Source organism: Hippocampus bargibanti, linkage group LG01, assembly GCF_051943395.1.
Source record: "Hippocampus bargibanti isolate YZ-2025 linkage group LG01, ASM5194339v1, whole genome shotgun sequence".
Classification (NCBI taxonomy): domain Eukaryota; kingdom Metazoa; phylum Chordata; class Actinopteri; order Syngnathiformes; family Syngnathidae; genus Hippocampus; species Hippocampus bargibanti.
Genome location: NC_142734.1, coordinates 2,499,956 through 2,523,209, shown reverse-complemented (window position 1 = coordinate 2,523,209; position 23,254 = coordinate 2,499,956). Strand labels below are relative to the sequence as shown.

The 23,254-nt window shown below is 42.2% G+C and overlaps 1 protein-coding gene across 2 annotated transcripts; it reads right to left on the bottom strand.

Annotated features, from left to right (window-relative positions):
- Positions 1-886: 886 nt before the first annotated feature.
- On the bottom strand, positions 887-22,718 carry kdm5c (lysine demethylase 5C). 2 transcript variants are annotated; one of them, XM_088989841.1, is made up of 29 exons: positions 22,353-22,718; positions 20,753-20,900; positions 19,594-19,671; positions 19,365-19,487; positions 18,618-18,788; positions 18,368-18,502; positions 14,904-14,960; positions 14,037-14,160; positions 13,671-13,972; positions 12,245-12,403; positions 11,775-11,894; positions 11,542-11,700; positions 10,324-10,505; positions 10,078-10,240; positions 9,886-10,005; positions 9,613-9,807; positions 9,339-9,520; positions 9,073-9,197; positions 8,819-8,966; positions 8,661-8,751; positions 8,183-8,565; positions 7,973-8,111; positions 7,700-7,879; positions 6,467-6,580; positions 5,664-6,392; positions 4,242-4,284; positions 3,960-4,159; positions 2,607-2,789; positions 887-1,653 (listed from the first exon to the last, which is right to left on the bottom strand). In XM_088989841.1, exons 2-29 carry the CDS (start codon positions 20,894-20,896, stop codon positions 1,645-1,647), a joined length of 4,758 nt encoding a protein of 1,585 aa, XP_088845967.1. In that variant the 5' UTR covers positions 20,897-20,900; positions 22,353-22,718; the 3' UTR covers positions 887-1,644. The 2 variants fall into 2 exon arrangements, with proteins under 2 accessions (XP_088845967.1, XP_088845976.1); XM_088989850.1 differs by lacking the exon at positions 14,904-14,960.
- Between the last annotated feature and the right edge of the window lie 536 nt (positions 22,719-23,254).

Below are 23,254 nucleotides of genomic sequence, written 5' to 3'. Positions count from 1 at the left end.
TTTGTTTTTCAAAAGGACCCTTTGGCTATTGAAACATCTTTTAGAAAAAAATATTTTCAGTCAGTTATTGAGTTGCAGCATTTTCCTTCTCAATGCTTCAAATTGTCTCTTCTCGAAAAGGCCTTAAAGGTCAACAAAGCTTATTTTTAACACGTTTGTTTTTCCATGTCAGTTTGATATTGAGACCACCTTTTTATATTTGAATTGAGTGATTGTGTGTGTGAACGTGCTAGCAAGTAGTTCTTTAATGTTGTGTTGTCCATTTTGTGTGATTTTTCTTAATAAACACCTTGTTCATCAAGCTTTACTGCTTTATTTTCTGTTAGTGTTCTGTCCCCCTGTAAGGGGTTAATAATAATTAATAATAATACATTTCATTTACATAGCAAATAGCTAGCAAGGTAGCCAGCAAAGGTGACCCCGTTCAACCGGGAATAACTCAAATAGATCAAGTTAGCTAGCTAGCTAATCAAAAACTAATAGCTAGTTAGACAGCTGATAGCAAAAAATAGGAAATGGATAGCGAGCTAGGTAGCCAGCAACGGTGACCGCATTGAACTGGGAATAACTCCAATAGATTAAGTTACCTAGCTAGCTAATAGAAAACTAAATGATAGCTAGGTAGCTAGTTAGACAGCTAATAGCTAGCTAGCTAGTGAGCCAGCAACGGTGACCCCGTTATATCGGGAATAACTCAAATAGCTCAAGTTAACTAGCTAATAGATAACTAATAATAATAATAAATATCATTCTATAAGTGACTTTCAAAACTCGCAAGGTCACTATATTCACAAGTTTTTCTTTGGGTGAGCAGCGGCAGCCAAAATGACAAGGAAGGAGACGAAGAAGCAACTAAATAATTATTAAAAAAAATAATGACTCTGCATTAGCTCAACAATTCTTCGCTAAATCTTTATTTATCTAACAAGAGTGAAAAGAAACAAAGGCAACATTCAAATAAAAAGTGTATACACAAACAATAACAGTGTCCCTCTGCAATAATAATAATAATAATAATAATAATAACAACAAGAAGAATATCATTTGAAACTGGGGAAATAAAGTGAGTTACAGTAAAGTTACCTTATTTGGCAGATAAGGGAAGTGGAACCGAGAGGATGACCGACATCATCACTTGCTCCAGGGTTACATCGTGTCCATTTTTGGGGGGGGAAAAAAGTAGCACCAAAAACATGAATGCTTGTTTGAAACGCTTCCCAAAACGACATCACCAAAGTCCCTTTCCGAATGTTGCCAACACGCGCTTTCAGTAAAGACTAGAAAAATAAAAAGTCATCATGGTTGTTTGCGCCCCGCAGGTCCGCGTTCCTATCGTGGCCTCGTAGAAACCCAAAAAATTTTAATACGTGAGTAACAAAGTAATAATCGACTTACCTGGGGGGGGGGAGACAAATCTAGATAGACCACACACACTTCTATCACAGGAGTTTATTGTTCCCACGTGATCCGACAGTATTTGAAGAGGTGAGAGGAGAAACGGATCCAGGAAAGTCGGACCTCGTGGGAGATGGGGGAGTGTAGAAGATTGAGAGATGAGTTTTGTGGTGGTGGGTGTCCCTCCTGCCTCTTTCCTTTCTTAGACTCTGCTCCATTCGATTGTTTGGCAGGACCAACGGCCGCCCTTCACAGAGGCTGTCAAGAAAACACATTTTCAGGTTCACGTAAGGGTTATTTGTTACAGGACCCACACATTAAAGGACAACCGACACCATTTTTTTTTGGTTCCTTACTGACATCAGAAAAACGTTTTATAGCATCTAAAATACCCAAAATATATTTTTAAATGATATTTTTAATCAAATGCAAAACACCAATAAAAATGACTTAAAGTGTCCCAAAACTACTTCAAAATGACCCCCGGAAATGGCGAGTTTCACAAGGTCCCGCCTCCTTGTTGGTGACGTCACGCCAGGACGTCTTTGCCTTGCTCAAGAATCAAAACAATGGCTTCAGATTCTGAGAAGATGCTTTCCTGTTACTCATCCAGTTATGAATATGATTCAAATAGTTCTGAAGAGGAAAGCATACATGTTTGCAATCGATTAAAGAAGTCCTTCCGTATCATTTTGAGGCGTCTGTAGTGCCCAGAAAATGCACAAGATGGCGCCCAAGCTCCATTGGAAGTGGTCTGATTTGTCTGCTGGGAATTTGTGTCAACTAGTATCAAATACAGTAAAGTCTCGTTATATCGATATCGGATATATCGATAGTCCTGGTTATATCGCTACTATTTCTATGCACGCACGGAGAAAATTACATGCAAACAGGGTCGGATATATCGATAGTCCCGGTTATATCGATATTTTTTCGGACTCCCTTGAATATCGATATAACGAGACTTTACTGTAGTAGCCTTGGTTCTTCTAATTTCGCCGTCAACACGGATCAATATGAAGTTTTCAGACCAAACAAAGTACCCGAAATGCATTTTGGGTCGCTTTGTCGGTCAGGGGCGTTCCCTCCGTGACGTCACGTCAGGCATCGTCATCAACTCGAAAACAAGACTTCCTGAATATTCAGCGCGAGTCTTTTGTGAAGCGAGGTTCTAACGCAGTAGGAAAGTGAAGAAAGGCTGGCATTCGTACCTCCATATATGTCTGGGTAGTCTGTCGAGGGGAGGGGCATATTTTCTTGGAGTCGGACACATCCAGCGGGGTCCCTCCGGCCCCGTTCGGAACGCTGACGTCGCCTCCTCGGTGGCTCTTTCGCTTCCTCTTGGAGTCCTTCGTACGGCCTCGACTGCTTCGCTGCTGCTCTTCAAGTTCCGTCTATGGGAGGCGCACACATTATACAAAAATATCCATCGTTATTATTATTCCCGTTGGTGAATGTGGAGCTGATGGGCAGCTGTGACCTCTGAAGATGAAGCCGCTTGGACAAGACAAGTTCCACCGAGAGGCATGGCGAAGGGAGCAGTTGTACATGGCTTGTTGTCCAAACAAAGGCAATACAAGAAATCATTGGAATAAAGTAGCGTCCAAGTGATCAAGTGGAAAGCATGTGAGTGCAGCTAACCGACTTAAACATTAGCCGTTTAGTCGCTAATAATGTCTTCTTAAGATCAGTCACATTTGCAAGTAGCAACGATTAAAGCTATATGTAGGATCATTCAAGATTATGATGTGCATACGTGGTTTGTTATCGAGTGGCGTATTTTTGCTGTTATGGGACCGGAAAAGACCCCACCACAGGCTAGACTTAAGCCAAAGAGGACACAAAAAAAAATTACAGTCGAGCAGAAGGAGATCATCGAAAAGCATGAATGAGGTGTGCGTTTGTGTGACTTAGCGTCCCACTATCAGTATGCTAAGTCGACCATTGCTACATGTGGCTAAGGGTGTTCCCGTGCTGTCTAAGCAATGGTCTCAGGCAATAGAAGAGGTTGAAAAACTTCTGTTGATATGGATTAACGAAAAGCAGCTAGCAGGGGACAGTGTGAGTGAGGGTATTATCACCGAGAAAGCACGGCAACTTTACTCGGATATCATCAAGAAGCAACCTGGAAGTTCGTCATCCACTGACAACAACCATCACAAAGGTAAATAAAATGACTTTATTATATCGTACAGTTTATTTATTTAATTACAACACAATAGCACATTTTTTATACATAAAATAACGTATATTTTGTGTAGTTTTAAGGCTTATTGAGTAGAAAAGTATGTTTTATGGGGACCTGGGGAGGGATTTTCTCATTTTTAATGGTTTCTTATGGGAAATAAATGTTTGTCAGATGAACTTTTCGCCTTTCACACAATTTCTGGGAACCAATTAAGTTCGTAAACTGAGGTATCACTGTATGAGTGTTCTAAAATTGGCAATTTAACAGGAATAGAAAAAAAATGCTCGCTGGTGTGCGAACAGCATGAACTTGCCTCAACTGGTCTGTGACACAGAAATAGTTTGGCACCAATGGTCTCTAAAGTTCAAGTTCTCACCTGAATGAGTGTGCATAGTGTCTCCACGGGCGGATCGGAGGCCGCCTGCAGGACTCTGTTGATGATGTGCATTTGGTCCAGAGAGACCTCAAGGAGATCTCCATCCAGCTGCAGCTCCTCCAGTCGCTCCCTCATGGTTGACGAAAGCTGCACCGCCTGACCTCTAAGCTCGGGCAGCAGAGGCAGCAACGCACCCACACCTGAACACACAGACGAGACGATTGGTCGCGGGTCTTTACGATTGGTTATCAAAAGCTCATTGGTCGTAACATGCTGAGTTACCGGTGATCCTGGAATTTTTGCTGGTGCCATTCCGATCAGCAGCCTGCGGGAAGACAAGCATTTGATCACACCAATGGACAGAAAAGTATCTTCTCATGGGCCGTTTACAAACATTCATCGATCCAGTCAGTCTAGGGGTCTGTTCTCATACTGGCACAACACAAAACAACTAATGTGGAGGCCTATAACTAAATTTGGTTCAGAGAATTATAGCTCTCCGATGTACTTGTCGATCTTTTTCAAATGTCTATTTTTAAGAGTTGTGGAAGAAGATCAAGATCACGAGGAAAGGTGGTTATTTAGTTTTTTTTTTTTAATCTTTTGACTTCAAGATGGCGCCCGAGAGTGGCTGCCTTTACAGCAGCTCCTGTATTTTGTTTTTCTACTTCTTTCTTTCCATTCCTCTCTTCACTTTGCTGCTGTGAAATGTAAATTCGATGGAGAATAAGAAGTTATCGTATTTAAAAGTTTCATGCTGTTACATGCTTCGTCATCATGTGTGACTCGAATACACAATTGAAGCACAGACAACCTGGGGTCAATCTGAGGTCAACAGACACAGTTTGTTAAACTGTCATTGTCATCTAGGAGATCTAGGAGAGAGTATAAGGTTGCTTACGCTGCATTGAATGTTTATGTCGTCCTAAAACTCAATATTCAGTGCTTCCTTGGAATTTGAGTGACAATGAAATGTATTGTTTGTTATTATTAGTATTAATGACAAAAACGTTGGCACTGGAGTGGACATGTTTTTGCACATGTCTGGCAGTGAATGAGTCAATATCAGATGTCTAATGTGTGCAGTTACTCTGTGGGGATTCAAACCATAGCACAATTTAAATTATGCAATACAACCGTAACCCGTCTCTCACCCGTCACACCACTGCTATCCTTGTTCATAGTCTTGCTGTCCTCCAAGAGCTCCACTGGCTCCCGGTCAAATAGAGAATCAATGGAAAAATTCTTCTTTATACATTTAAAGCTAGCCATAACCTTGCCCCCCATACCAATCTGACCTTCTTCAAATTTCTATTCCCTCTCGTGCCCTCAGATCCTGTTCCACCCTCCACCTCTGTGTGGAGGGTGGAAGAGGGGGACAGAGCTTTCAGCTGCTCTGCCCCCAAACTCTGGAACTCACCTCCTCCCAACGTTCGTAACATCCATTCTCTTCCCACCTTCAAATCCCATCTCAAAACGCACCTATTTGAAATTCTATTTTCTGTGTAGCTCTCTCTTGTTTCTATTTTATTTATTGTATTCTATTTATAATTGTATTTTATTTATTATTGTATCTATGCTTGTCGGTGACTGTAAAGTGTCCTTGAGAGCTTTGAAAGGCCCTTGAAATAAAATGTATTTATTATTATTATTATTATTATTATTATTATTATGAAGAGGTGCTTATCTAGCAAGAAGTTGTACCTCAATGCCATTGGACTCCTTGAATTTCTTTTTGGGAGAATCTTCTGTCAGATCAATGATTCCATCCTCCCCTTCACCTCCTTCCGAGTCGGATAAAACAATGACTGAGCTGGAGTCTGCTTCTTTCTGTGTACTTTCCTCCTTTTTGTCACAAGGGGCGCTTTCTTTGAGTTCTTGGAGGGTCTCAAGGGCCCGTTGTAGCTCGGGGGTCTCCAGTGCCTCCTTAGCACGACCCTGCCACGTGATGGCTCGCTCAGTGAGACACTGCAACGCCTCGCCCTCGGGCAGGCGCACAGGTAACCTCTGCAAGGCCACCAGTAACGCTAGGATGGTCTCCAGACGGGGGCGGCGCGAGCGCTGGCACCGCGGACACAGAAAGCGAGAGTCCCAGTCCCACCAGCAACGCGGGTTGCCCGTGAGTCCACAAGAGGGAAGCAGCGAAGGGAAGGGAACGCAGCCACCGTGGAACCAGTCCTTGCAAAGGTGGCAGCGCAATTGAGGTGCGCGTGGCTGACCAGCACACACGCACACCGTCTGAACAGAGGCGGCGCCATGGGCGTTCCTGTTCACTTTAATACACATTGCAGAGTTCGTTTCCATGAGATTATCCGACGTCCCATTGCCCTCCTTGTAACTTCCTGTATTAAGTCCGGTCTTCCCCATGTTGACTTTCTGTAACCTCAACAGTGCCTCCTTCTCCCGTTGCTCCCCTTCTTTGAATGCCACCACCTAGAGAAAAGCCATGTTCAGATGCACATGAAAACCCGCAAAGCCAATGCTAGATGTTGTGCAACATAACTCACAATAGCTGCAGGGTCTCGAAGGTCTTGAGCAGATAGGCCCAGAGTGTTGTTGTCACAGTCGTCCACATCCTGTAATGCCTCATTGTGTCTCCTTTTGGCGCATGGACACAAAACCTGCAGGACCAAAACTTTTTTTAAAATCCTCTACAACAATTGGGGTCCGCTCTTATTGGTGGGATAAGAAACGAGCCTCCATCATGAGTAATCAAAGCAAGCCCCATAAAGATCTATACAGTGAGACCTCAACTTACAAACACCTTATCTTACAAACTTTTCGTCTTACAAACGTCAAATTTATGAAAATTAAACCTTATAATAAGCACTATTTTCATAATACAATCCCACCACAGCTGGCGGAGTGATCTTCGGCGGAAGCACACGACCGAACAGCACCAAGTTACCAACAGTCCTTATGGAAGGTGACTCTCCTTCCATAAGCCATCAACAACCATCAAAAAGGTAAATAAAACTTTATTTTACAGCACAGTTTATTTCATTAATTACAGTCCTCATGTAATGCGCCTCTCTTTCCAAACAGCAATTCCCTTTGACCTTCGACTTCCAACGCCATTTCATCAAGCCATAAATGACCATCACAAATGTAAATAAAGTGACTTTATGATACAATGCAGTGTATTTCTTTCATTACAATACAATAACACGTTTATTATACATAGAATAAGGTATGTTGTGTGTAGTTTTAAGGCTTATTTAGTTGAAAAGTATATTTTATGGAAACCCGGGAACGGATTATTCCCATTTTAATGGTTTCCTATGGGAATTTTCTTTTTGAAATACACACTTTTCGCCTTACACACTCTGTCTGGGAACCAGTTAAGTTCGTAAATTGAGGTCTCACTGTACTTAGTTGCAATTTCCTGGATTAAAGGACAACCGACACCTCCGGACAAGTTGTGTCCATAATTTGTAAAATCACTTCAAATGACTTCTACTGAGCACATTTTACAAAGATTCCACCGCATATAGCTACATTTTACGTTTTAAGACTTGCGCTGAATATTCAAGAAGTCTTGTTTTCAAGTTGACGATGCCTGAAGTGACGTCACATTTGGAACGCCCCTGAGCGAGAAAGCGACAGATAATGCATTTTGCCGCAAAACCTCTGGGTGACCATTGGTCACCGATGCAAGCTAGTTACTAAAACGTGTTCACTGCGTGACAGTTCAGTCAGGCTCAGCCATGTTACTTATGTTATTCTATGTAGGAGGTCACCTCAAGTAGGCTGTGCTGACTACTCTTCTTCAAAAAAGTCTTGGCGGCCTTGTCTCTCCAGGAGTGAGCGCTCGCCACTTGGAGCTCCAGCTGTCGAAGCTCCTCCATGAAGACGGGAAGGTCCCTCCCAATAGCCACCAAGCCCTCTAGGTCATCCAAGCATGGGTAATGCTCCCCGTTCTATGACAAGTTGAGAAAAACCCAAACAAAGCATTATGACACAAATCCGAATGACACCGAGCGCTTCAACAGATCATAGAGCCACCGTTTCACCTGGATTTCCTCCAGGTCCGTTACCCAAGCACGTGCGCGGCTTAGACAGCCCTGCAAAGCTTGAATGTTTGGTAACCTCACAGGTATAAGCTGGGCCTCATTCACAATCGCCTCCAGTGTTGAGAGTGGGTGCTTTTGCCTGGGAAAGAAAATTCACAAGTTGACGCCATGTCCCCCCACACGCTTCCGTGTTTATGCACGCGTACGTACTTTTGTTCAAGACAGATCTGAGCTTTCTCCTCCCAACGTTCCGCAATAGTGAGCAATTCCTGCAGTTCTGCCATGGCTGTGTCCACAGATGCGCTCTGAGGCACGTTGCAGCCTGCCTCGATCAGATTTCTCAGGATTGCCAATGTAACCTCTGGCCTATCGCCCTCTTCTGTGCCTAAAGTGCGCCTGACCTCTGCCAGCCAGCGCCCCAACTCCTGAAGGCCCTGAAGTTGATTACACTCTGGCACCACGACAGGCAGCTCAGATCCCTGCTCCAGCAATATCTGCAACAGCTCTGCTGGTGCAGAGTTCCTCCTCCAGTCACGGTCATTGACCAATTCCTGAGCCCGACTCTGGTAATCGCTCACCACTTGCAGAATCGCCTTGATGAGGTGGTTTGGGAGAGGGTTGGGTCATGATTTAATGCCTTAAAAAATCTTTAGTTATAAGTCAATTCTATGAGCATGGGGGTAATTACCTGCACTTCCTCAAGTTGACCCATCACACAGGGCAGGTTTTGCATAGTCTCGACCAATGATTTAAGTTCCGCCAATGTCATTTTTATGTCACTAAAAACAATAAAGGAGTAAATACCCTGATATGACAAATACGCATGATGTGCTTCCTCCATCTCACCTGTTCTTTGAGTTAGCAAGGAGTTCGGTACTCTTCTGTTGGCAGTGCTCGATATCTTTGAGAACAGTGTTGAGTTTACGTAGAAGTTCATTGTCGGGGAACTTTCTTTCTGCTGCTTCGGTCTTCAGTGTCTCCAAGTAATCAATTCCTGGAATTGAATTAGGTACCACACATTCATTCATCTTAACTCTATACTCTAATTTTCTGTAGAAACCCTCAAAACAATGCCAGTAATTGAAGTGCTGGTTTCCTACCTATCTTGTTTCCATCCTCATGCTCAAGCGCCTCTTTTACTTTGTTGGCCCATGAATCAAAGGACTCAGAGCGAACTTTTAAGCGGTGTAACATGGCCAACAACTCATCCAGGGTGTATCTGTACCTGAAAATCATACCACAAAATGTTAATTCTGCAATCGCAGTGATGTGTTTGCCAGTGCATGTGATACCAAACCAGAATTCAGAAGCCGTTTAGCTCCAAAAGCCAAATGTCAAGGGAAACTAACAAAAACATAGCAAGTACCTGAGGTAGAGTTTTTCAATGGGACAGTTGCACAGATCCTGAGTGTGATAGAGGCACACTAGACGCTCGGGGCATGTTGAGCAAGCCAGTGCTGAGAGGAAACACGTTGTCTTGCATTTGTCACACTGCCGCTCATCATCAGGTAACAGCTCAAACGCCTCACGCTCTGCTTCAGTGATGCCCTGGATGCAAAAGACATGTTGAGACTTTCAAATGACAAACACAATGCAGAGGAAAATTATGTCAAAAGATAAATATTTTTGCAAACTCTTACCCTTTCCATCAGAGCTTTGCGGAGTTTTCGCTCCTCCTGAACAATGATAAACATTTCTCGGTGTGTCGCTGCCGCAAGATTAAGATCAAGCTTCTCCGGACTGGCTGCCATTTTGCAAGTAAGCTCTTCGTGAGAGAAGACGCAATACCTCCGTAGACGTCGATAGTGCTCAATGCAAGAACGACCGGCCGGTAGCTGTAAGAAAACAACACAACAGTGACGTCATCCTGATTGTCAAGTCTCAATTCTGGAGAAATTAATGAAGACAATTACCCAGTCTGCCGTACAGAAGTTGACCGCTTCTGCAAAATTATACCCTTGGTTGAAACCACTGTGATATGCTCTGGGGAAGGTGATGACAAATTCGCCGGCACACTGGTTGGTCCTGACAACCTGTTATTTCAAAAAGCAGTCCCATAAATGGTCCGAATTCAGACCGCAGCATGTGCACATGAAGATACTGACCGGTACACCATGAGCCATGAGGATGTTTGGATTCATGATTGTAACCAACTGGTGCAAAAGGTCAGGCTGGAACTCAAATAACTCTGGAGTCAGTTTCTTCATCACCTCCTCGAGTCGCTCAGCAGCTACTGAGGGTACTCCGTACCAGGTTTTGGGTTCACCCCTGTAGACGATTAATCATTTCAGTATAAAAGGTCTCAATTTAATTGAAAGTAATAAATAATCAAGGTCAAGTGTGCCGTGTACCAGTGCAGGTAGTTGATGGAGTAGCTCCAATGATCCTCAATATGCCAGCAGAAAGCGGAGAATACCATGCCAACATAAAGCCATGGCACCTTCATGCCAGAGATATCGCCATTAATATGGCACAGGAGAGACTGTTCCAGTACGGGCATAACGTTCAAGTTCCAGCCGCTGTGGGCGTAGTCCTGCCAGGTGGAAAGGTTGAATGACATGAATCACGTACGGGTTTGCCTGGACTTGCATCATGTAGCACAACTGGAGTTATTTTGTGAGGGGGTTACTTTGTGGTTTCGACTATAATATTCTACATAGTCTGATGATGATGAAAACAAAGGTATCTGCATAATGATAAATGTGTATGGACCTCATAATTCAAATGACCAATAATTTATATGTAATTGTCTTATAAAAATTGCGGCGACCCCTTCAAGGGAAAAGCCGAAAGGAAGTCTTATCACAATTAGAAAGCCTTCATGACAGTCCAAGATATTTAGTCTCACTAAAAATAAAGTACAGCCATACGGGAGAGGATTAGGGCCACTAAAGAAAAAAAATAAGGTTAGCAAGATTCTGACTTTATTCTCAGAATTCTGACATTAAAGTGAGAATTCTGACTTTATTCTCAGAATGACTTTAAAGTGAGAATCTGACTTTATAAATTCAGAATTCTTGAGATGAAAGTCAGAATTCTGACTTTGTATAGTTATAACTATAGCTCCACGAACGTCAGTCAGAATTCTGACTTTAATCTCATAATTTCTATCTATTTGAGTTACTTCTGGGTTGAGTGAACGCTGGCGCGTGTGGCTGCTGCTACTCACCCACAGAAAAGCTTGCCTTGTGACTGGAAAGTGACCTTGAGAGTTTTGAAAGGCGCTTATAAATGAAATGTATTATTATTATTATTCTGACTTTAAAGTGAGAATTCTCACTTTAATAAAATCAGAATTCCGAAAATAAAGTGAGAATATTGTCTACCTTTTTTTCCTTCAGTGGCCCTAATCCTCTTCCGTAGATCCATGACTGCTGTTCATTTTAACAATGTATTACCATTGAGTATTGTTTATATTGACGACCCGGGATAAACAAATCTACAGGCTTTTGAAAGGAACTAGAAGAATTTCTTTCCCCGGCATGGAAATTCCAAAGTTTTCCTTTTATAAGTGAGGGGGGTCATTGCACTGTAGCATCTCACGTATAACATAAAACAAGCAAGCACACCTCCTCCTCTTTTGTCAGAATCCTCTTGCCATTATTCATTGGGAAGCCACTGCCAAAGTCTTTGGAGTGGATATCTGCTCCGTACTCGACAGTCACATCCTCCTCAATGCTGCTAACTAACCTCCAGAACTCCCGCTCCACAAGCTCGGTGGGAACCATCTAAAAAGGAAGTAAACAAAGATGAGCCCCCTTCTCTGTCTCTCAGCGTTGCAGTAGTTTGAGAGTACCCTTACATGGACAGGCATGTTGAAGTAATCAGCTTTGAAAGCGTCGGCCATCTCCCCAAAACTCTGCAGACTGTACTCACGAGTTGCTTGTTCAAAGCCAAACGCTTCTGAAGGCTTCTTGCACTCCTGCAAAAAAATCATTCGTATCAGGAATAAGTCTGATCTGATGGGATCCTCATGCAGCAGAGTGTTATTTTCTTTCTTTTATTAAGATACAGTAAAGTCTCGTTATATCGATATCGGATATATCGATAGTCCCGGTTATATCGATACTATTTCTATGCACGCACGGAGAAAATTACATGCAAACAGGGTCGGATATATCGATAGTCCCAGTTATATCGATACTATTTCTAAGAACGCAAGAAGAAAATTACATGCGCGCAGGGTCGGATATATCGATAGTCCCGGTTATATGGATATTTTTTCGGACTCCCTTGAATATCGATATAACGAGACTTTACTGTACAACTTACTTCAGCAACACATTTTGGGCATCGCCAGTTGCCTTTGGGAGGATCAGTGAGAGGGGGAAGCAGACAGTAAGTGTGGTAGTTGTCATCACAACCATCACACAGCAAGAGTTTCTCATCATCATCTCCGCGAGCACACATCCGACACACAAAGGAATCCACCTATGACAGAACGTATTTCAGTGTTCAGAGATGAATGGGAAAATTATTTAATATGCTCCAAAATGGAGACAATTCTTGATTCGTCTGAAAGTGGTGGCTACAAAGATTACCAGATAATATTTAAAAGACAACCGACACCATTTTTTTTGTTTCCTAACTGACATCAGAAAAAAGTTTTATAGCATGTAAAATACCCAAAACATGCAGGCTGATATTTTTAGTCAAATGCAAAACGGTAATAAAAATGACTTAGTGTCCCAAAACTGCCACAAATGAGCTTGAAACTGGGGAGATTCAGAAAGTCCCGCCCCCTTGTTCGTGACGTCACTATGGGTCACACACTGCCTTGCTCCAGAATCAAAACAATGGCTTCAGAGAGTTCAGATTCAGAGAAGATGCATTCTTGTTACTCATCCAGTTATGAGTTTGATTCAAATAGTTCTGAAGAGGAAAGCATAATGTTTGCCATCGATTAAAGAAGTCCTTCCATATCAATTCGAGCCGTCTGCAAGCGATGAAACCGGTGAAGATCTGGACTCCGATGTCGCACCCAGAAAATGCACGAGATGCACACAGGCTGCGTTTCGTCCAGTATATGAAATGAGCTGATTTGTCCGCTGGGAATTTGTGTAAACTTACACCCTTATGCGTGTTGCCGCAATTAGCTGCGACACACAACGATTCGCCATCGCGTTATTTATGTAGTTTTCCTTCTAATTTCGCGATCAACATGGTTTTTTCAGATGAAAAAAAGTACCCAAAATGCATCGTGTGTCGCTTTCTCGGTCAGGGGGGTTCCAAATGTGACGTCACTTCGGGCATCAACTCGAAAACTAGACTTCCTGAATGAATATTCAGCGGCAGTCTTAAAACATAAAATATAGCTATATGCGGTGGAATGTTTGTAAAATGCACTCAGTACAAGTCATTTGAAGCGATTTTACAAATTATGGTTTCAACTTGTCCGATGGTGTCGGTTGTCCTTTAATATAAGAGTCAATGTGCTATTTTTCATATTTCATTCAGGCACAGTTTTCTTCTCCAAAACACCCATCATTTGAGACTCCAGATTAGAATATTAAATCACAGGGTAGGTCCAACTTGAGAAATTTCATAAAAGATAATTTGTAACGATGCCTTTTGAGCAATGTTTTGATTGCTCTACGTTTCAATTGATGAGTATCAGAGAGTTCTTTTTAGGCGATGTTTCGCTGCAATCACAATTTTTGATTTTCATATGTGGGTGGATCTTCCTTTAGATACTTACACTCTGCATGTTGTTAAGGTTGCGTCGTAGCCTCATTGTCATTTTGGTGCATGGACCATCTGTAAAATGTTGACGACTTTCTTTAGGATGGTCCTCCAATTTTTCTTTCTTCACTTCAGTCTTCACTTCGGACATGGCCTCTGCTTTGACTTCCGTTTTGACCGGGATGCTGACAGGGGAAACCTGGGGAGTGGCAGCGCACTCTTCGGTCGCTTGTGTCAGGGGAGGCTCCCCTTTCACGCAAGTGACACCAGGAACGGAGGGTGTACTGTCCATGACAGTCACAGTTTGAGGCAGTTCATCTGGAAGAAAGGATCAAAAGTAGTCATTGGAATGCATGAAGGATTTAAGTTGTTTATCTCTTACCCTTCTTCCTCATGCCTCTGTCCCGTGCGACAAGTCCAAGTCCCATCATCTTGGGCCCGGCGCCATAGATCTGCAGTTTTTTCAATTCTGGGTTCTTCTCTATGTCTTCTTCAGTCGGTTCGGGCTAAGAATAAAGACACTGTCATCAGGAAAGATTGGACAGGGTGCCGCTGCTCTTCAAAAGCACACAGAGCAAAGCAGGATGGGCGAATACAGACAAAAATCATGATCACAAGCAGTGCAAAATGGGGTTAATTCTAACTAGGTTAGAAAATAGGGAAAGCTTGAAAGTTAAGACCCATCACCAAAAGATATTCAAAATAAGCTAAAGAAGCTACACGCATAAATTGAACACTTAATTCACAAAACAACTTTAAATTCATTCAACAGACATGGAAACATGCCAATGCAGTATGAAGGAGGTGTGATCCGTCAAATCGCTCTTGTACTGCAAAAGTCAAACATGTTTAAAATTATGTGTCCCCACATAGCACTATCTTCAGTTTCCAAAACACAGGAGGGCCTGCATGGTCCTGCAGGAATGTCACTCTTCTAGCCTTGCAGGTAAATTGATGCACTCCTAATTTATGGTATCAACCCGTGACACAGACTTAAACGGACACACTGTGTTAAAATGAGATTTAACTATTTTCTTACAAGACCACCGTGCACACCAACACACCAGAAAGAGCCACAGTCAGTGTGGTATCCCTAGCACAGAGTGAGAAATGTTTGTCGTCGATATTAACTATTAATGGGAATTTTTTAATCTATATTAGTGTATTATTCCAGGAATTGTGCAGTGGAAAGCGAAAGAAATAATAGCGTAGGGGCTGAGGGTGAGCTCATATGCTCAAGAGGCAGTACCGCTGAGATGAGTTGAGAGCCAGTGGTGAGAGGATGGGGGTTTGGATCCTCCGGACCCTGCAAGGGGACACAACAATAGCAACAATAAACTAAGCCAGGAGGAAGAAGAGGACAGATGGGACAGTCAGGGAAGAGCAGGAACGTGTGGGTGCGGTGAAAACCCAATTTTTTTTCAGACTCTGGTCCATCTCTCCGCAATGATCACCCCTAATGCCATATTGAAAGAATAATTTTCCTTCAATATGACATGACAATTGCGAGTAAAGATTTAATTAGATACAAATCACAGTTCATGTAAGTAGCTGGGGAAAACAACCAAGTAGTAAGCAGAGAAGAACAACGGCAAGTGAAGGCAAATGTGCACTGCAGGGTGGCAGCAAAGCAAGTTTGGATGCGACCTGTGTGTACTGTCACAACTTCCAGACACACAAGAGACATACTGGATTGAGCAAAGAGCAGTTAACAGCATATGAGCAGCATTAGCACAATATGGAGGACGTGATGTAGATTTTACATAGAGAGCTTCAGGCAGGTGACAAAATGAATGCGAAACAACAGATGCCACTTCTTTCCATTTTGCGTGAGAGGACAGCAGCAGGAGGATGGCTTCCAGATCGAACCTAAAGGCGGCTGCGGTTTTTGTGTTCCGCCACCACTGAACAACGATGGCAGACCAAGGACTGACGTAACTTGCCACAAGTGGCAAAAAAATAAATAATACAGTGATACCTCAATCTTACGAATCGAATGGACCACTCCTGTACGACTGAGAGCTTACACAGACACTCAGCTTACGAACTTAATTGGTTCCCAGAAAGTGTGTGTAAGGCGAAAAGTTCATCTGCCAAACATTTATTTCCCACAAGAAACCATTAAAAATAAGAATAATCCGTTCCCAGGTCTGCATAAAAGATATTTTGAACTAAATAAGCCTTAAAACTAACAAAATATACCTTATTTTATGTATAATAAATGTGATAGTAGATGTCAATGGATGACGAACTTCCAGGTTGCCTCTTGATATCCGAGTGAAGTTGCCGTGCTTTCTCGGCGATAATACCCTCACTCACAATGTCCCCTGCTAGCTACTTTTCGTTAATCCAAATCAGAAGTTTTTCAACCCGTTCTATTGCCTGAGACCATTGCTTAAACAACACAGAAACACCCTTAGCCACACGTAGCAATGGTCGACTTAGCATAATGGTAGTGGGACGCTAAATCACACTAACACACACCTCGTTCGTGTTTCTCGATGATCTCCTTCTTCTCGACCGCAATTTTGTTTTGTGTCCTCTTCGGCTGAACGCTAGCCTGTGGTGGGGTCTTTTTCGGTCCCATAATAGATAAAGTATCATTGATAACAAACCACGTATGCACTCAAGGAAAGGGGTAGTGAAAACTAGTCCGCCAGCCACCTTGCCGCTGTTCGACTGTGTGGTTTGGTGTTCTTCCGCCAAAAACTAGTCCGTCAGCCACTGTGGCACTCCGTGTGGTTTGGTACGTTTGCGGAAAACTAGTTTGTATGCCAAGATTATATTCTCGCGAATTTAATGTTCGTAAAGCGAAAAGTTCGTAAAATAAAGCGTTCGTAAGATGAGGTAACACTGTACGTAAAAAATAACTAAATAGATTTTAAAAAATTATGGGGGTGGGTATTCCCTATGTCCAATGGAATATTGACCAAGATGCATTCAATATGATTTGGTTGATCGATTATTCTGGCATCCATGGGTCTCAATGACATTTTTATTTGTCACTCTGTCAATACTTGTACAATGATGCCTTGAGATACGTATCGACTTCTTGTCGACACTCTTAACTCAAAAACGTGTGTATCTCAAACCATCTTTCCCTTTTGATTCCAATGGAAACACCATTTCCAGGTGAATTGTTAACCATTTGCCAAGTTGTTGATAATTGTCAAGTGAACTGAATTTTTTATTGCCAGTATTTCAAGCCCTATCTCGCCGAGTGGTGAACATTTGCAGTGTTTCCGAATGATGCCTTCTCGTCAGTTGTTGTCCAAGGTCGTAAATGATCACTCAATGCTTGCCAGTTGAACGTGCTTTTCTTGTCAAGAGAATTTTGAAAATGTCCAAAATTTCCTAGCGACAAGAAAAACATTTGACGATCATCTGACTATTGTTATGCGAACATTTACTAAATATAACAAATGTACATATTGCTCCATTTAACGAGTCACAAATGTTCACTGTTGAGTGGGACTTTAGTGCTGATAACGTATGTTTAGCACAGCAAGTCAATGGAGGGCGGAGGGGTCAGCGAGATGATGGCGTGCATCTCAAAATACTCTTTAGTCAGTCATGATAATGTCTAGCAAAACGACGCAGTGTTGAAAAGTTCCAGGACTGGCGTCACAAGCTATCCTTCAAAGCCAAACTAGTTTTTTTTCTTCTGCAATATGAGCTTAATGATCCAGCACCACATCCATAAACGGATCCCCGAGTCATATTTCATCCCTGCAGAACGCCAGAGGCAGTGACTGATAGCAAGTAATGTACAATTAAGCGTACCAATGATGAAATCAATGATCCCTGAGTGACCCAGGGTAGATATAAAAGCAGGCTGAGTCCCGCTTGTCCTTGAGTACCGTTCGCATATAACGTGGGGGTGCGTTGTTTGGGTATTTTAGATGCTATAAAACGTTTTTCAGGTGTCAGTTAGGAAACAAAAAAAAAAGGTGTTGGTTGTCCTTTAAAGATGTGGAAAATATCAAAATGGCTGTGATGATCAGAGAGAAACATCCTTCCAGGAGAGGCAGTGAACAATAAAAGGATGTGTTAAATCTCTCCTGATATTATTTCCAAAAGGACACCTTGCATTTTAGATTTGCAATACAGTAAAGTCTCGTTATATCGATATCGGATATATTGATAGTCCCGGTTATATCGATACTATTTCTATGCACGGACGGAGAAAATTACATGCAAACAGGGTCGGATATATCGATAGTCCCGGTTATATCGATATTTTTTCGGACTCCCTTGAATATCGATATAACGAGACTTTACTGTATATTTTATGACACCAGTCCTGGAACCTTTGACACACATTGTACATCATAGAAAACCATGTGTTTCCTTTCCCTGTCAAGATACATGAAGTAAATAACCTATGTGTCTTTCACACTGATGTCAAACTAACGGAATTCCTGGAAACTCAAAAATTGGGTAGACATGATATAATAACATGCAAAGGAAATAAAGAGCTAAACTGATTCTTAAGAATAGTTCGACATTAGATGTTTTATTTCAGGACAGACTGTGGGTCTGTTCCTGAGAAATAGTGCACCATTGTCAATTTCTCTTTGAATTGGTAATTTGCTCCTAACAGTCTGTAAATCTTTTTATCAGTTTAGAAATATAAATATGTAATCCTCTGCGTATCATCAAGTAACGACTACAGAATATAATGACAACTGAGTACTCGAGGTTTTCACTTACATCTGGCTGGCAGCGGTTCGCTCGGCGCCCATAGCTGCTCATTTTAGATGGGTGCACAGACTGACGCAGAGGGATGGAGTGGGGCTTGTACTCCTTGTCCACATCTTCACCATCATAGTGCTTTGGCTTGCAATGCTGTTAAACCCATCAAAGATAACATTTGAAAGTGATTATTGGCAATAGACTTTTACAAACCCTCACCCCCAAAAGTAAATAAAAAAAAAAAAAGTAGCGCAGTATTGAGTGATACCGGCAAGCTGGAACCAGACTGAAACATTTCAAAGGGGTGGACAATCCTCTCATAATGCGAGCGAAGAAGAGAACCGATGTTCTTGCCGGGAGGGTAGCCGAGCCTCTGAGCTACACGGGCCCAGCGCCGTTCTTTGCAGACCATCTCAAAACCGCCTTCATCAGACACAACCTGAAAGGAACACCAAAGCGAGTCGTGAGTGACAACACACTGCTTTTTAAGTCAATAATCGTATTCCAGACGTGATTTTCAAGGTCTGCTAAGAGAGAGTCAAATGCAAAATGCATTCTACATCTCAATGGTCAGATTTCACTGTTTAGATAATTGCACAGAAATTGAAAAAAAAATACAGTAAAGTCTCGTTATATCGATATCGGATATATCGATAGTCCCGGTTATATCGATACTATTTCTATGCACGCACGGAGAAAATTACATGCAAACAGGGTTGGATATATCGATAGTCCCGGTTATATCGATAATTTTTCGGACTCCCTTGAATATCGATATAATGAGACTTTACTGTATTGGTAAATCTCGTAATTACAAAGTATCATCAACACTGAATATTGTGGTGTTTCACTTGAGTCTATTTCAATTTTATGAGAAGCATTGGCCTATGCGTGAGTGGAGATTTTTGGCTCGGATGCTAAAATGTCACATACCACCCAAAGTGCCTTTTGGTTCCCCTGTTTTAGAACTACCACCAGAGATGCTTTCCCTTTAAATGATTCATTTTATGTTCACCTTTGATAGCCCAAATAGATCAAGGATGCGCCTCTCGATATGTGGGATTTTCAAGGAGGAAGCCTGGACCTCCCAAAACCTGGCAATGCGGTCCAAATAGTTAAGCTTCACTCGAGTCTCCGCCTGGGGGAAAAAAAAACCCAGGCATAAAGAACAAAGACGGTGAAAAACAGCTTTCATGTTTAATTCAAAAAAGAACATCAAACAGCCGAGGGAATCAATGTCTTGCCTCCAGTTCATTGAGCCGCTGGATGCGTGGCGTAAATCGGAACGTGTCCAACTCCACTGAAAATGGTGGTTGCCAGTCCTATAATAGAATAAGAACATCATAATCAACATTTTGGTTGTGAGTTGTTAGCTTCTAGTAGACGTGCACATTCCACCATGACGTCGCTTATCCACTGCTGAAAAGGATGCTTTGATCCTCTCCTCTTTCATCTAGAACTGCTTGATGTGACAAAGAGGGTACAGCAAGTGCTGAAGAATGGTTGGGGGGAGCAGAGGACTATTCCCTGAGGCTACACTGATTACTTCTATTATCCTGACTGATTATGGTCTACGACTGGCCTGATTGCCCCATTCGCTCTGGTATCACCTCATCTGCATGACTAAATCTATGTGGTAACAATCTAAAAAGTCTGTTGTAAGCACGATCCAAATTAAACCTCACACCACCGTGGCGATTTAGTGAGGGGTTTTGCTGTTTTATAAAAAAATAGCTTCTTTTACTCCCCTTTCAAACCATATTATTTTCTTTTGCTAATTTTAGTTCGCTGACGAAGCCTCTTGGATGAGAAGCGAAACGTCCGACGCCGTCAAAGAAGATGACGGCTGAAGAAACCTTTTCATCGATGGACTACTCCTGTACGACTGAGAGCTTACAGAGGCGCCTTATATTCCAGAAAATACGGTACTCTGGTGTAGCACTGGTGCTGCGCCCAGAGAGCGTTCATATATGTAGAGTTACACCAGTTAGTTTGCGGAGCAGCACCGATATAAAAGCTGATTTGTTGAGCAGCTGCTTTGAAGTTGATTGCCTTTAATCAACTTCCACTGAGATTAGATAGTGTTTAACTCGCTTTTATCTTGGAAATAGATTTTTTTTTTGCCTTTTGGAAAGCTATTGTGTATTTTGAGTCTGTATAATTGGTGGTGCAATTAAAATTTTAGATCACTGTAAAGACCATGGCAGGAAGTTGGCCAGTCATGAAATCTTGTGGCAGCATCCCACACACTGCTTATGTGTTGAATGGCGTTCCACTGTGTTGTAATCAGTCAAATGGTTATTTTCCCAGTATATAGAAATGGGAAGGGATAAATATGTGGAATAAACTTGAAACAGTAAAAAGTGAACCAAACCAGTGTTTCACAAATGAACAAATACTTACGGGCGGTGGTCGAATTTTACAGATTCCAGACTTTTCTGCAATTGGACGTATTTTGGCAATGTAGCCCAGAGGATCCTTGAACTCCTCCCATGACGGCTCGAAAACAGGACATTCCGGAGGCGCTACAAACTCGTCCCCTTCCATTGCCCTATAAAAGACAGCATATAACTTCGGAATAATGCAGGCAGTCAGGCGATTATACAATGCAGCAAAATACAGCATTTACGATCAAAGCACTTGTTTTGTTTCATGCCATGCTATGCTACAAAAGTCCCACATGAGGTGCGCCAAAGACTGCAAATTTGATCATCAAAAAGGGTCACATTTCAAACATTTTTTTAAATAAGTACACAAAAAGTTTCCCAAAGATGCACATTCCCATTAAAAAGTCTAATTCACCCACGTTTGTGTGATTATTGATCTGAGATACAATGAGAATCATCTTAAGGCCGCTTGCTTATCTATGAAGTGAATCACTTTGGAACTTGAAGCATATATATACAGTAAAGTCTCGTTATATCGATATTCAAGGGAGCCCGAAAAAATATCGATATAACCGGGACTATTGATATATCCGACCCTGTTTGCATGTAATTTTCTCCGTGCGTGCATAGAAATAGTATCGATATATCCGATAGCGATATAACGAGACTTTACTGTATATTCCAATGCCTAAATGTGATAATGCGATGGAGGAGCAGTTTGTTTTAAACAAGTAAGGGTTGGTTCATTTCTACTTCGACAATTCAACACAACAACGCAAACGCACCTTCTCTCATCGTCAATGCGATTTAAAGTGGCGAAAAGGAAACTTAGCCACCCATTTTTTTTCGTTAGTTGTCACGCATAGCCATTCGTATTTTGGCACAATACGTATGCTCTTGAGAATTGTCCCCCTGAAGTAACATTTTCTTTAAAATCAACACACTGGGGGGGGGGGGGGGGTGTCACGAATCAAGACTTGAGCCAAGTAGGTTCGTTTAATCAGTGTTCGTGAAGCTTGTCTCGAAACAATGGCGTGTAGGCCGTGAACTCCACAAAAGGATCAATCGGCCCATAGAGCACTTACTGGTCAATTCTTTGAAATAAACTCTATGACAACAAAGTAAAAAAAAAACCACTCACGGTGAAATTGGGAGGTTGAGTTTCCCCAAAGTTTATAGCAATGTTGTTTGGTAACAACCGACCTGCTTGATTTAAACCCCCAAAACCACAACACGATGATATCCGTTGCAGTCAAAACAAACCTTGACCTCTCGTGTTTAGCAAATCAATTAAACGTTGCTAAGAACTCTGACGCCTAGATTTTCTTAGCTCATTCATCGAGTTTTGTTATTTTTCTACCTTCCCCAAACACCGGTGGTAGCAAACAGAGCTAACGTTAGCATCAAGGCCTCAGATCCGATTTTGCCATCGGACCAGCTTGGTTAGCATTAGTTAGCTCAGAGGTGATAATAAGCAAACATTGGCACTGGGCTTCCGTGTGTTCTCACGCCAAGGGCCAAGTCAACGCAGCGACTGAGCGTTATGTAATAAAAGCAGAGTGGCTTTAAACAACAAACAAGCGAGAAAGCGCAGTCGTATACGGTTTCAAACTGACCCGAAGACACCTCAATGTCCCGGGCTATGACGGGGCCTCTCTCCTTCGTCTTGTTGCGGTGACTGCTGCTCGCTGCTCGTAGGTGGTTGGCTAACGAGGGCCAGCTGTGCTTTGATGCCGCTGGCGAGCTAGCGTTGCTAACGGCTACAAGCAAAGTTGCGGGCTTCGAATCAGCCTATACGTCCTCCACTCTGCCGAAACAGTCAAAATGTGGACGCGTGGCATCCGTTTCATTTTAGGCACGAATCGCTACTGGGAACGTTCGTGTCGTTAGTAATCCTTTTTGGATAAACACAATCACTCAGCTTCAAGCCATCCTATCTTTCTTGACGAGTCGCCATCTTGTTTTTTTCTTTTCTTTTTTTTTCTTCCTCTGACGGCAGAAGCCCAACCTCGAGTCTTCGAAGGAGTGCGCACGTACGCCGATTCACGAAGGTGTTTACGAAAGCAACAACGTGCTGTAGTTACAACACTCCCTTCAAAGTCAACGGCATCAAAAGAAATACACTAATTGAGATCAACTACTGTACTTACTGTACCTACCTAGTAAACAAAGGCTACCATGCATCATGTTCTTCCATACCTGTCAATCTTGGCTGATAGGTGCCCTTATAAATGATTACAATTCCCGTATAAAAGTAATAGCACGCCGTACATTATTTGAAATGATAAAAAAAACGCTAACAAAAGCGGAAATGCAGTTTACCGCGCATGCGCACATTGCACTTTCATAATCGACCGTATTCAGCGATAAAAAAATATACATATATATATATAGTATATACATCGCGTATTACTTTTGCTCCCCTTATTAATAATCACAATTCCCCTTATTATCCTAGATCATAGCGTTTTTCTCTTCTTACTTAGCGGTTCTCCCATGCTTAGTTTTACGTTATAAC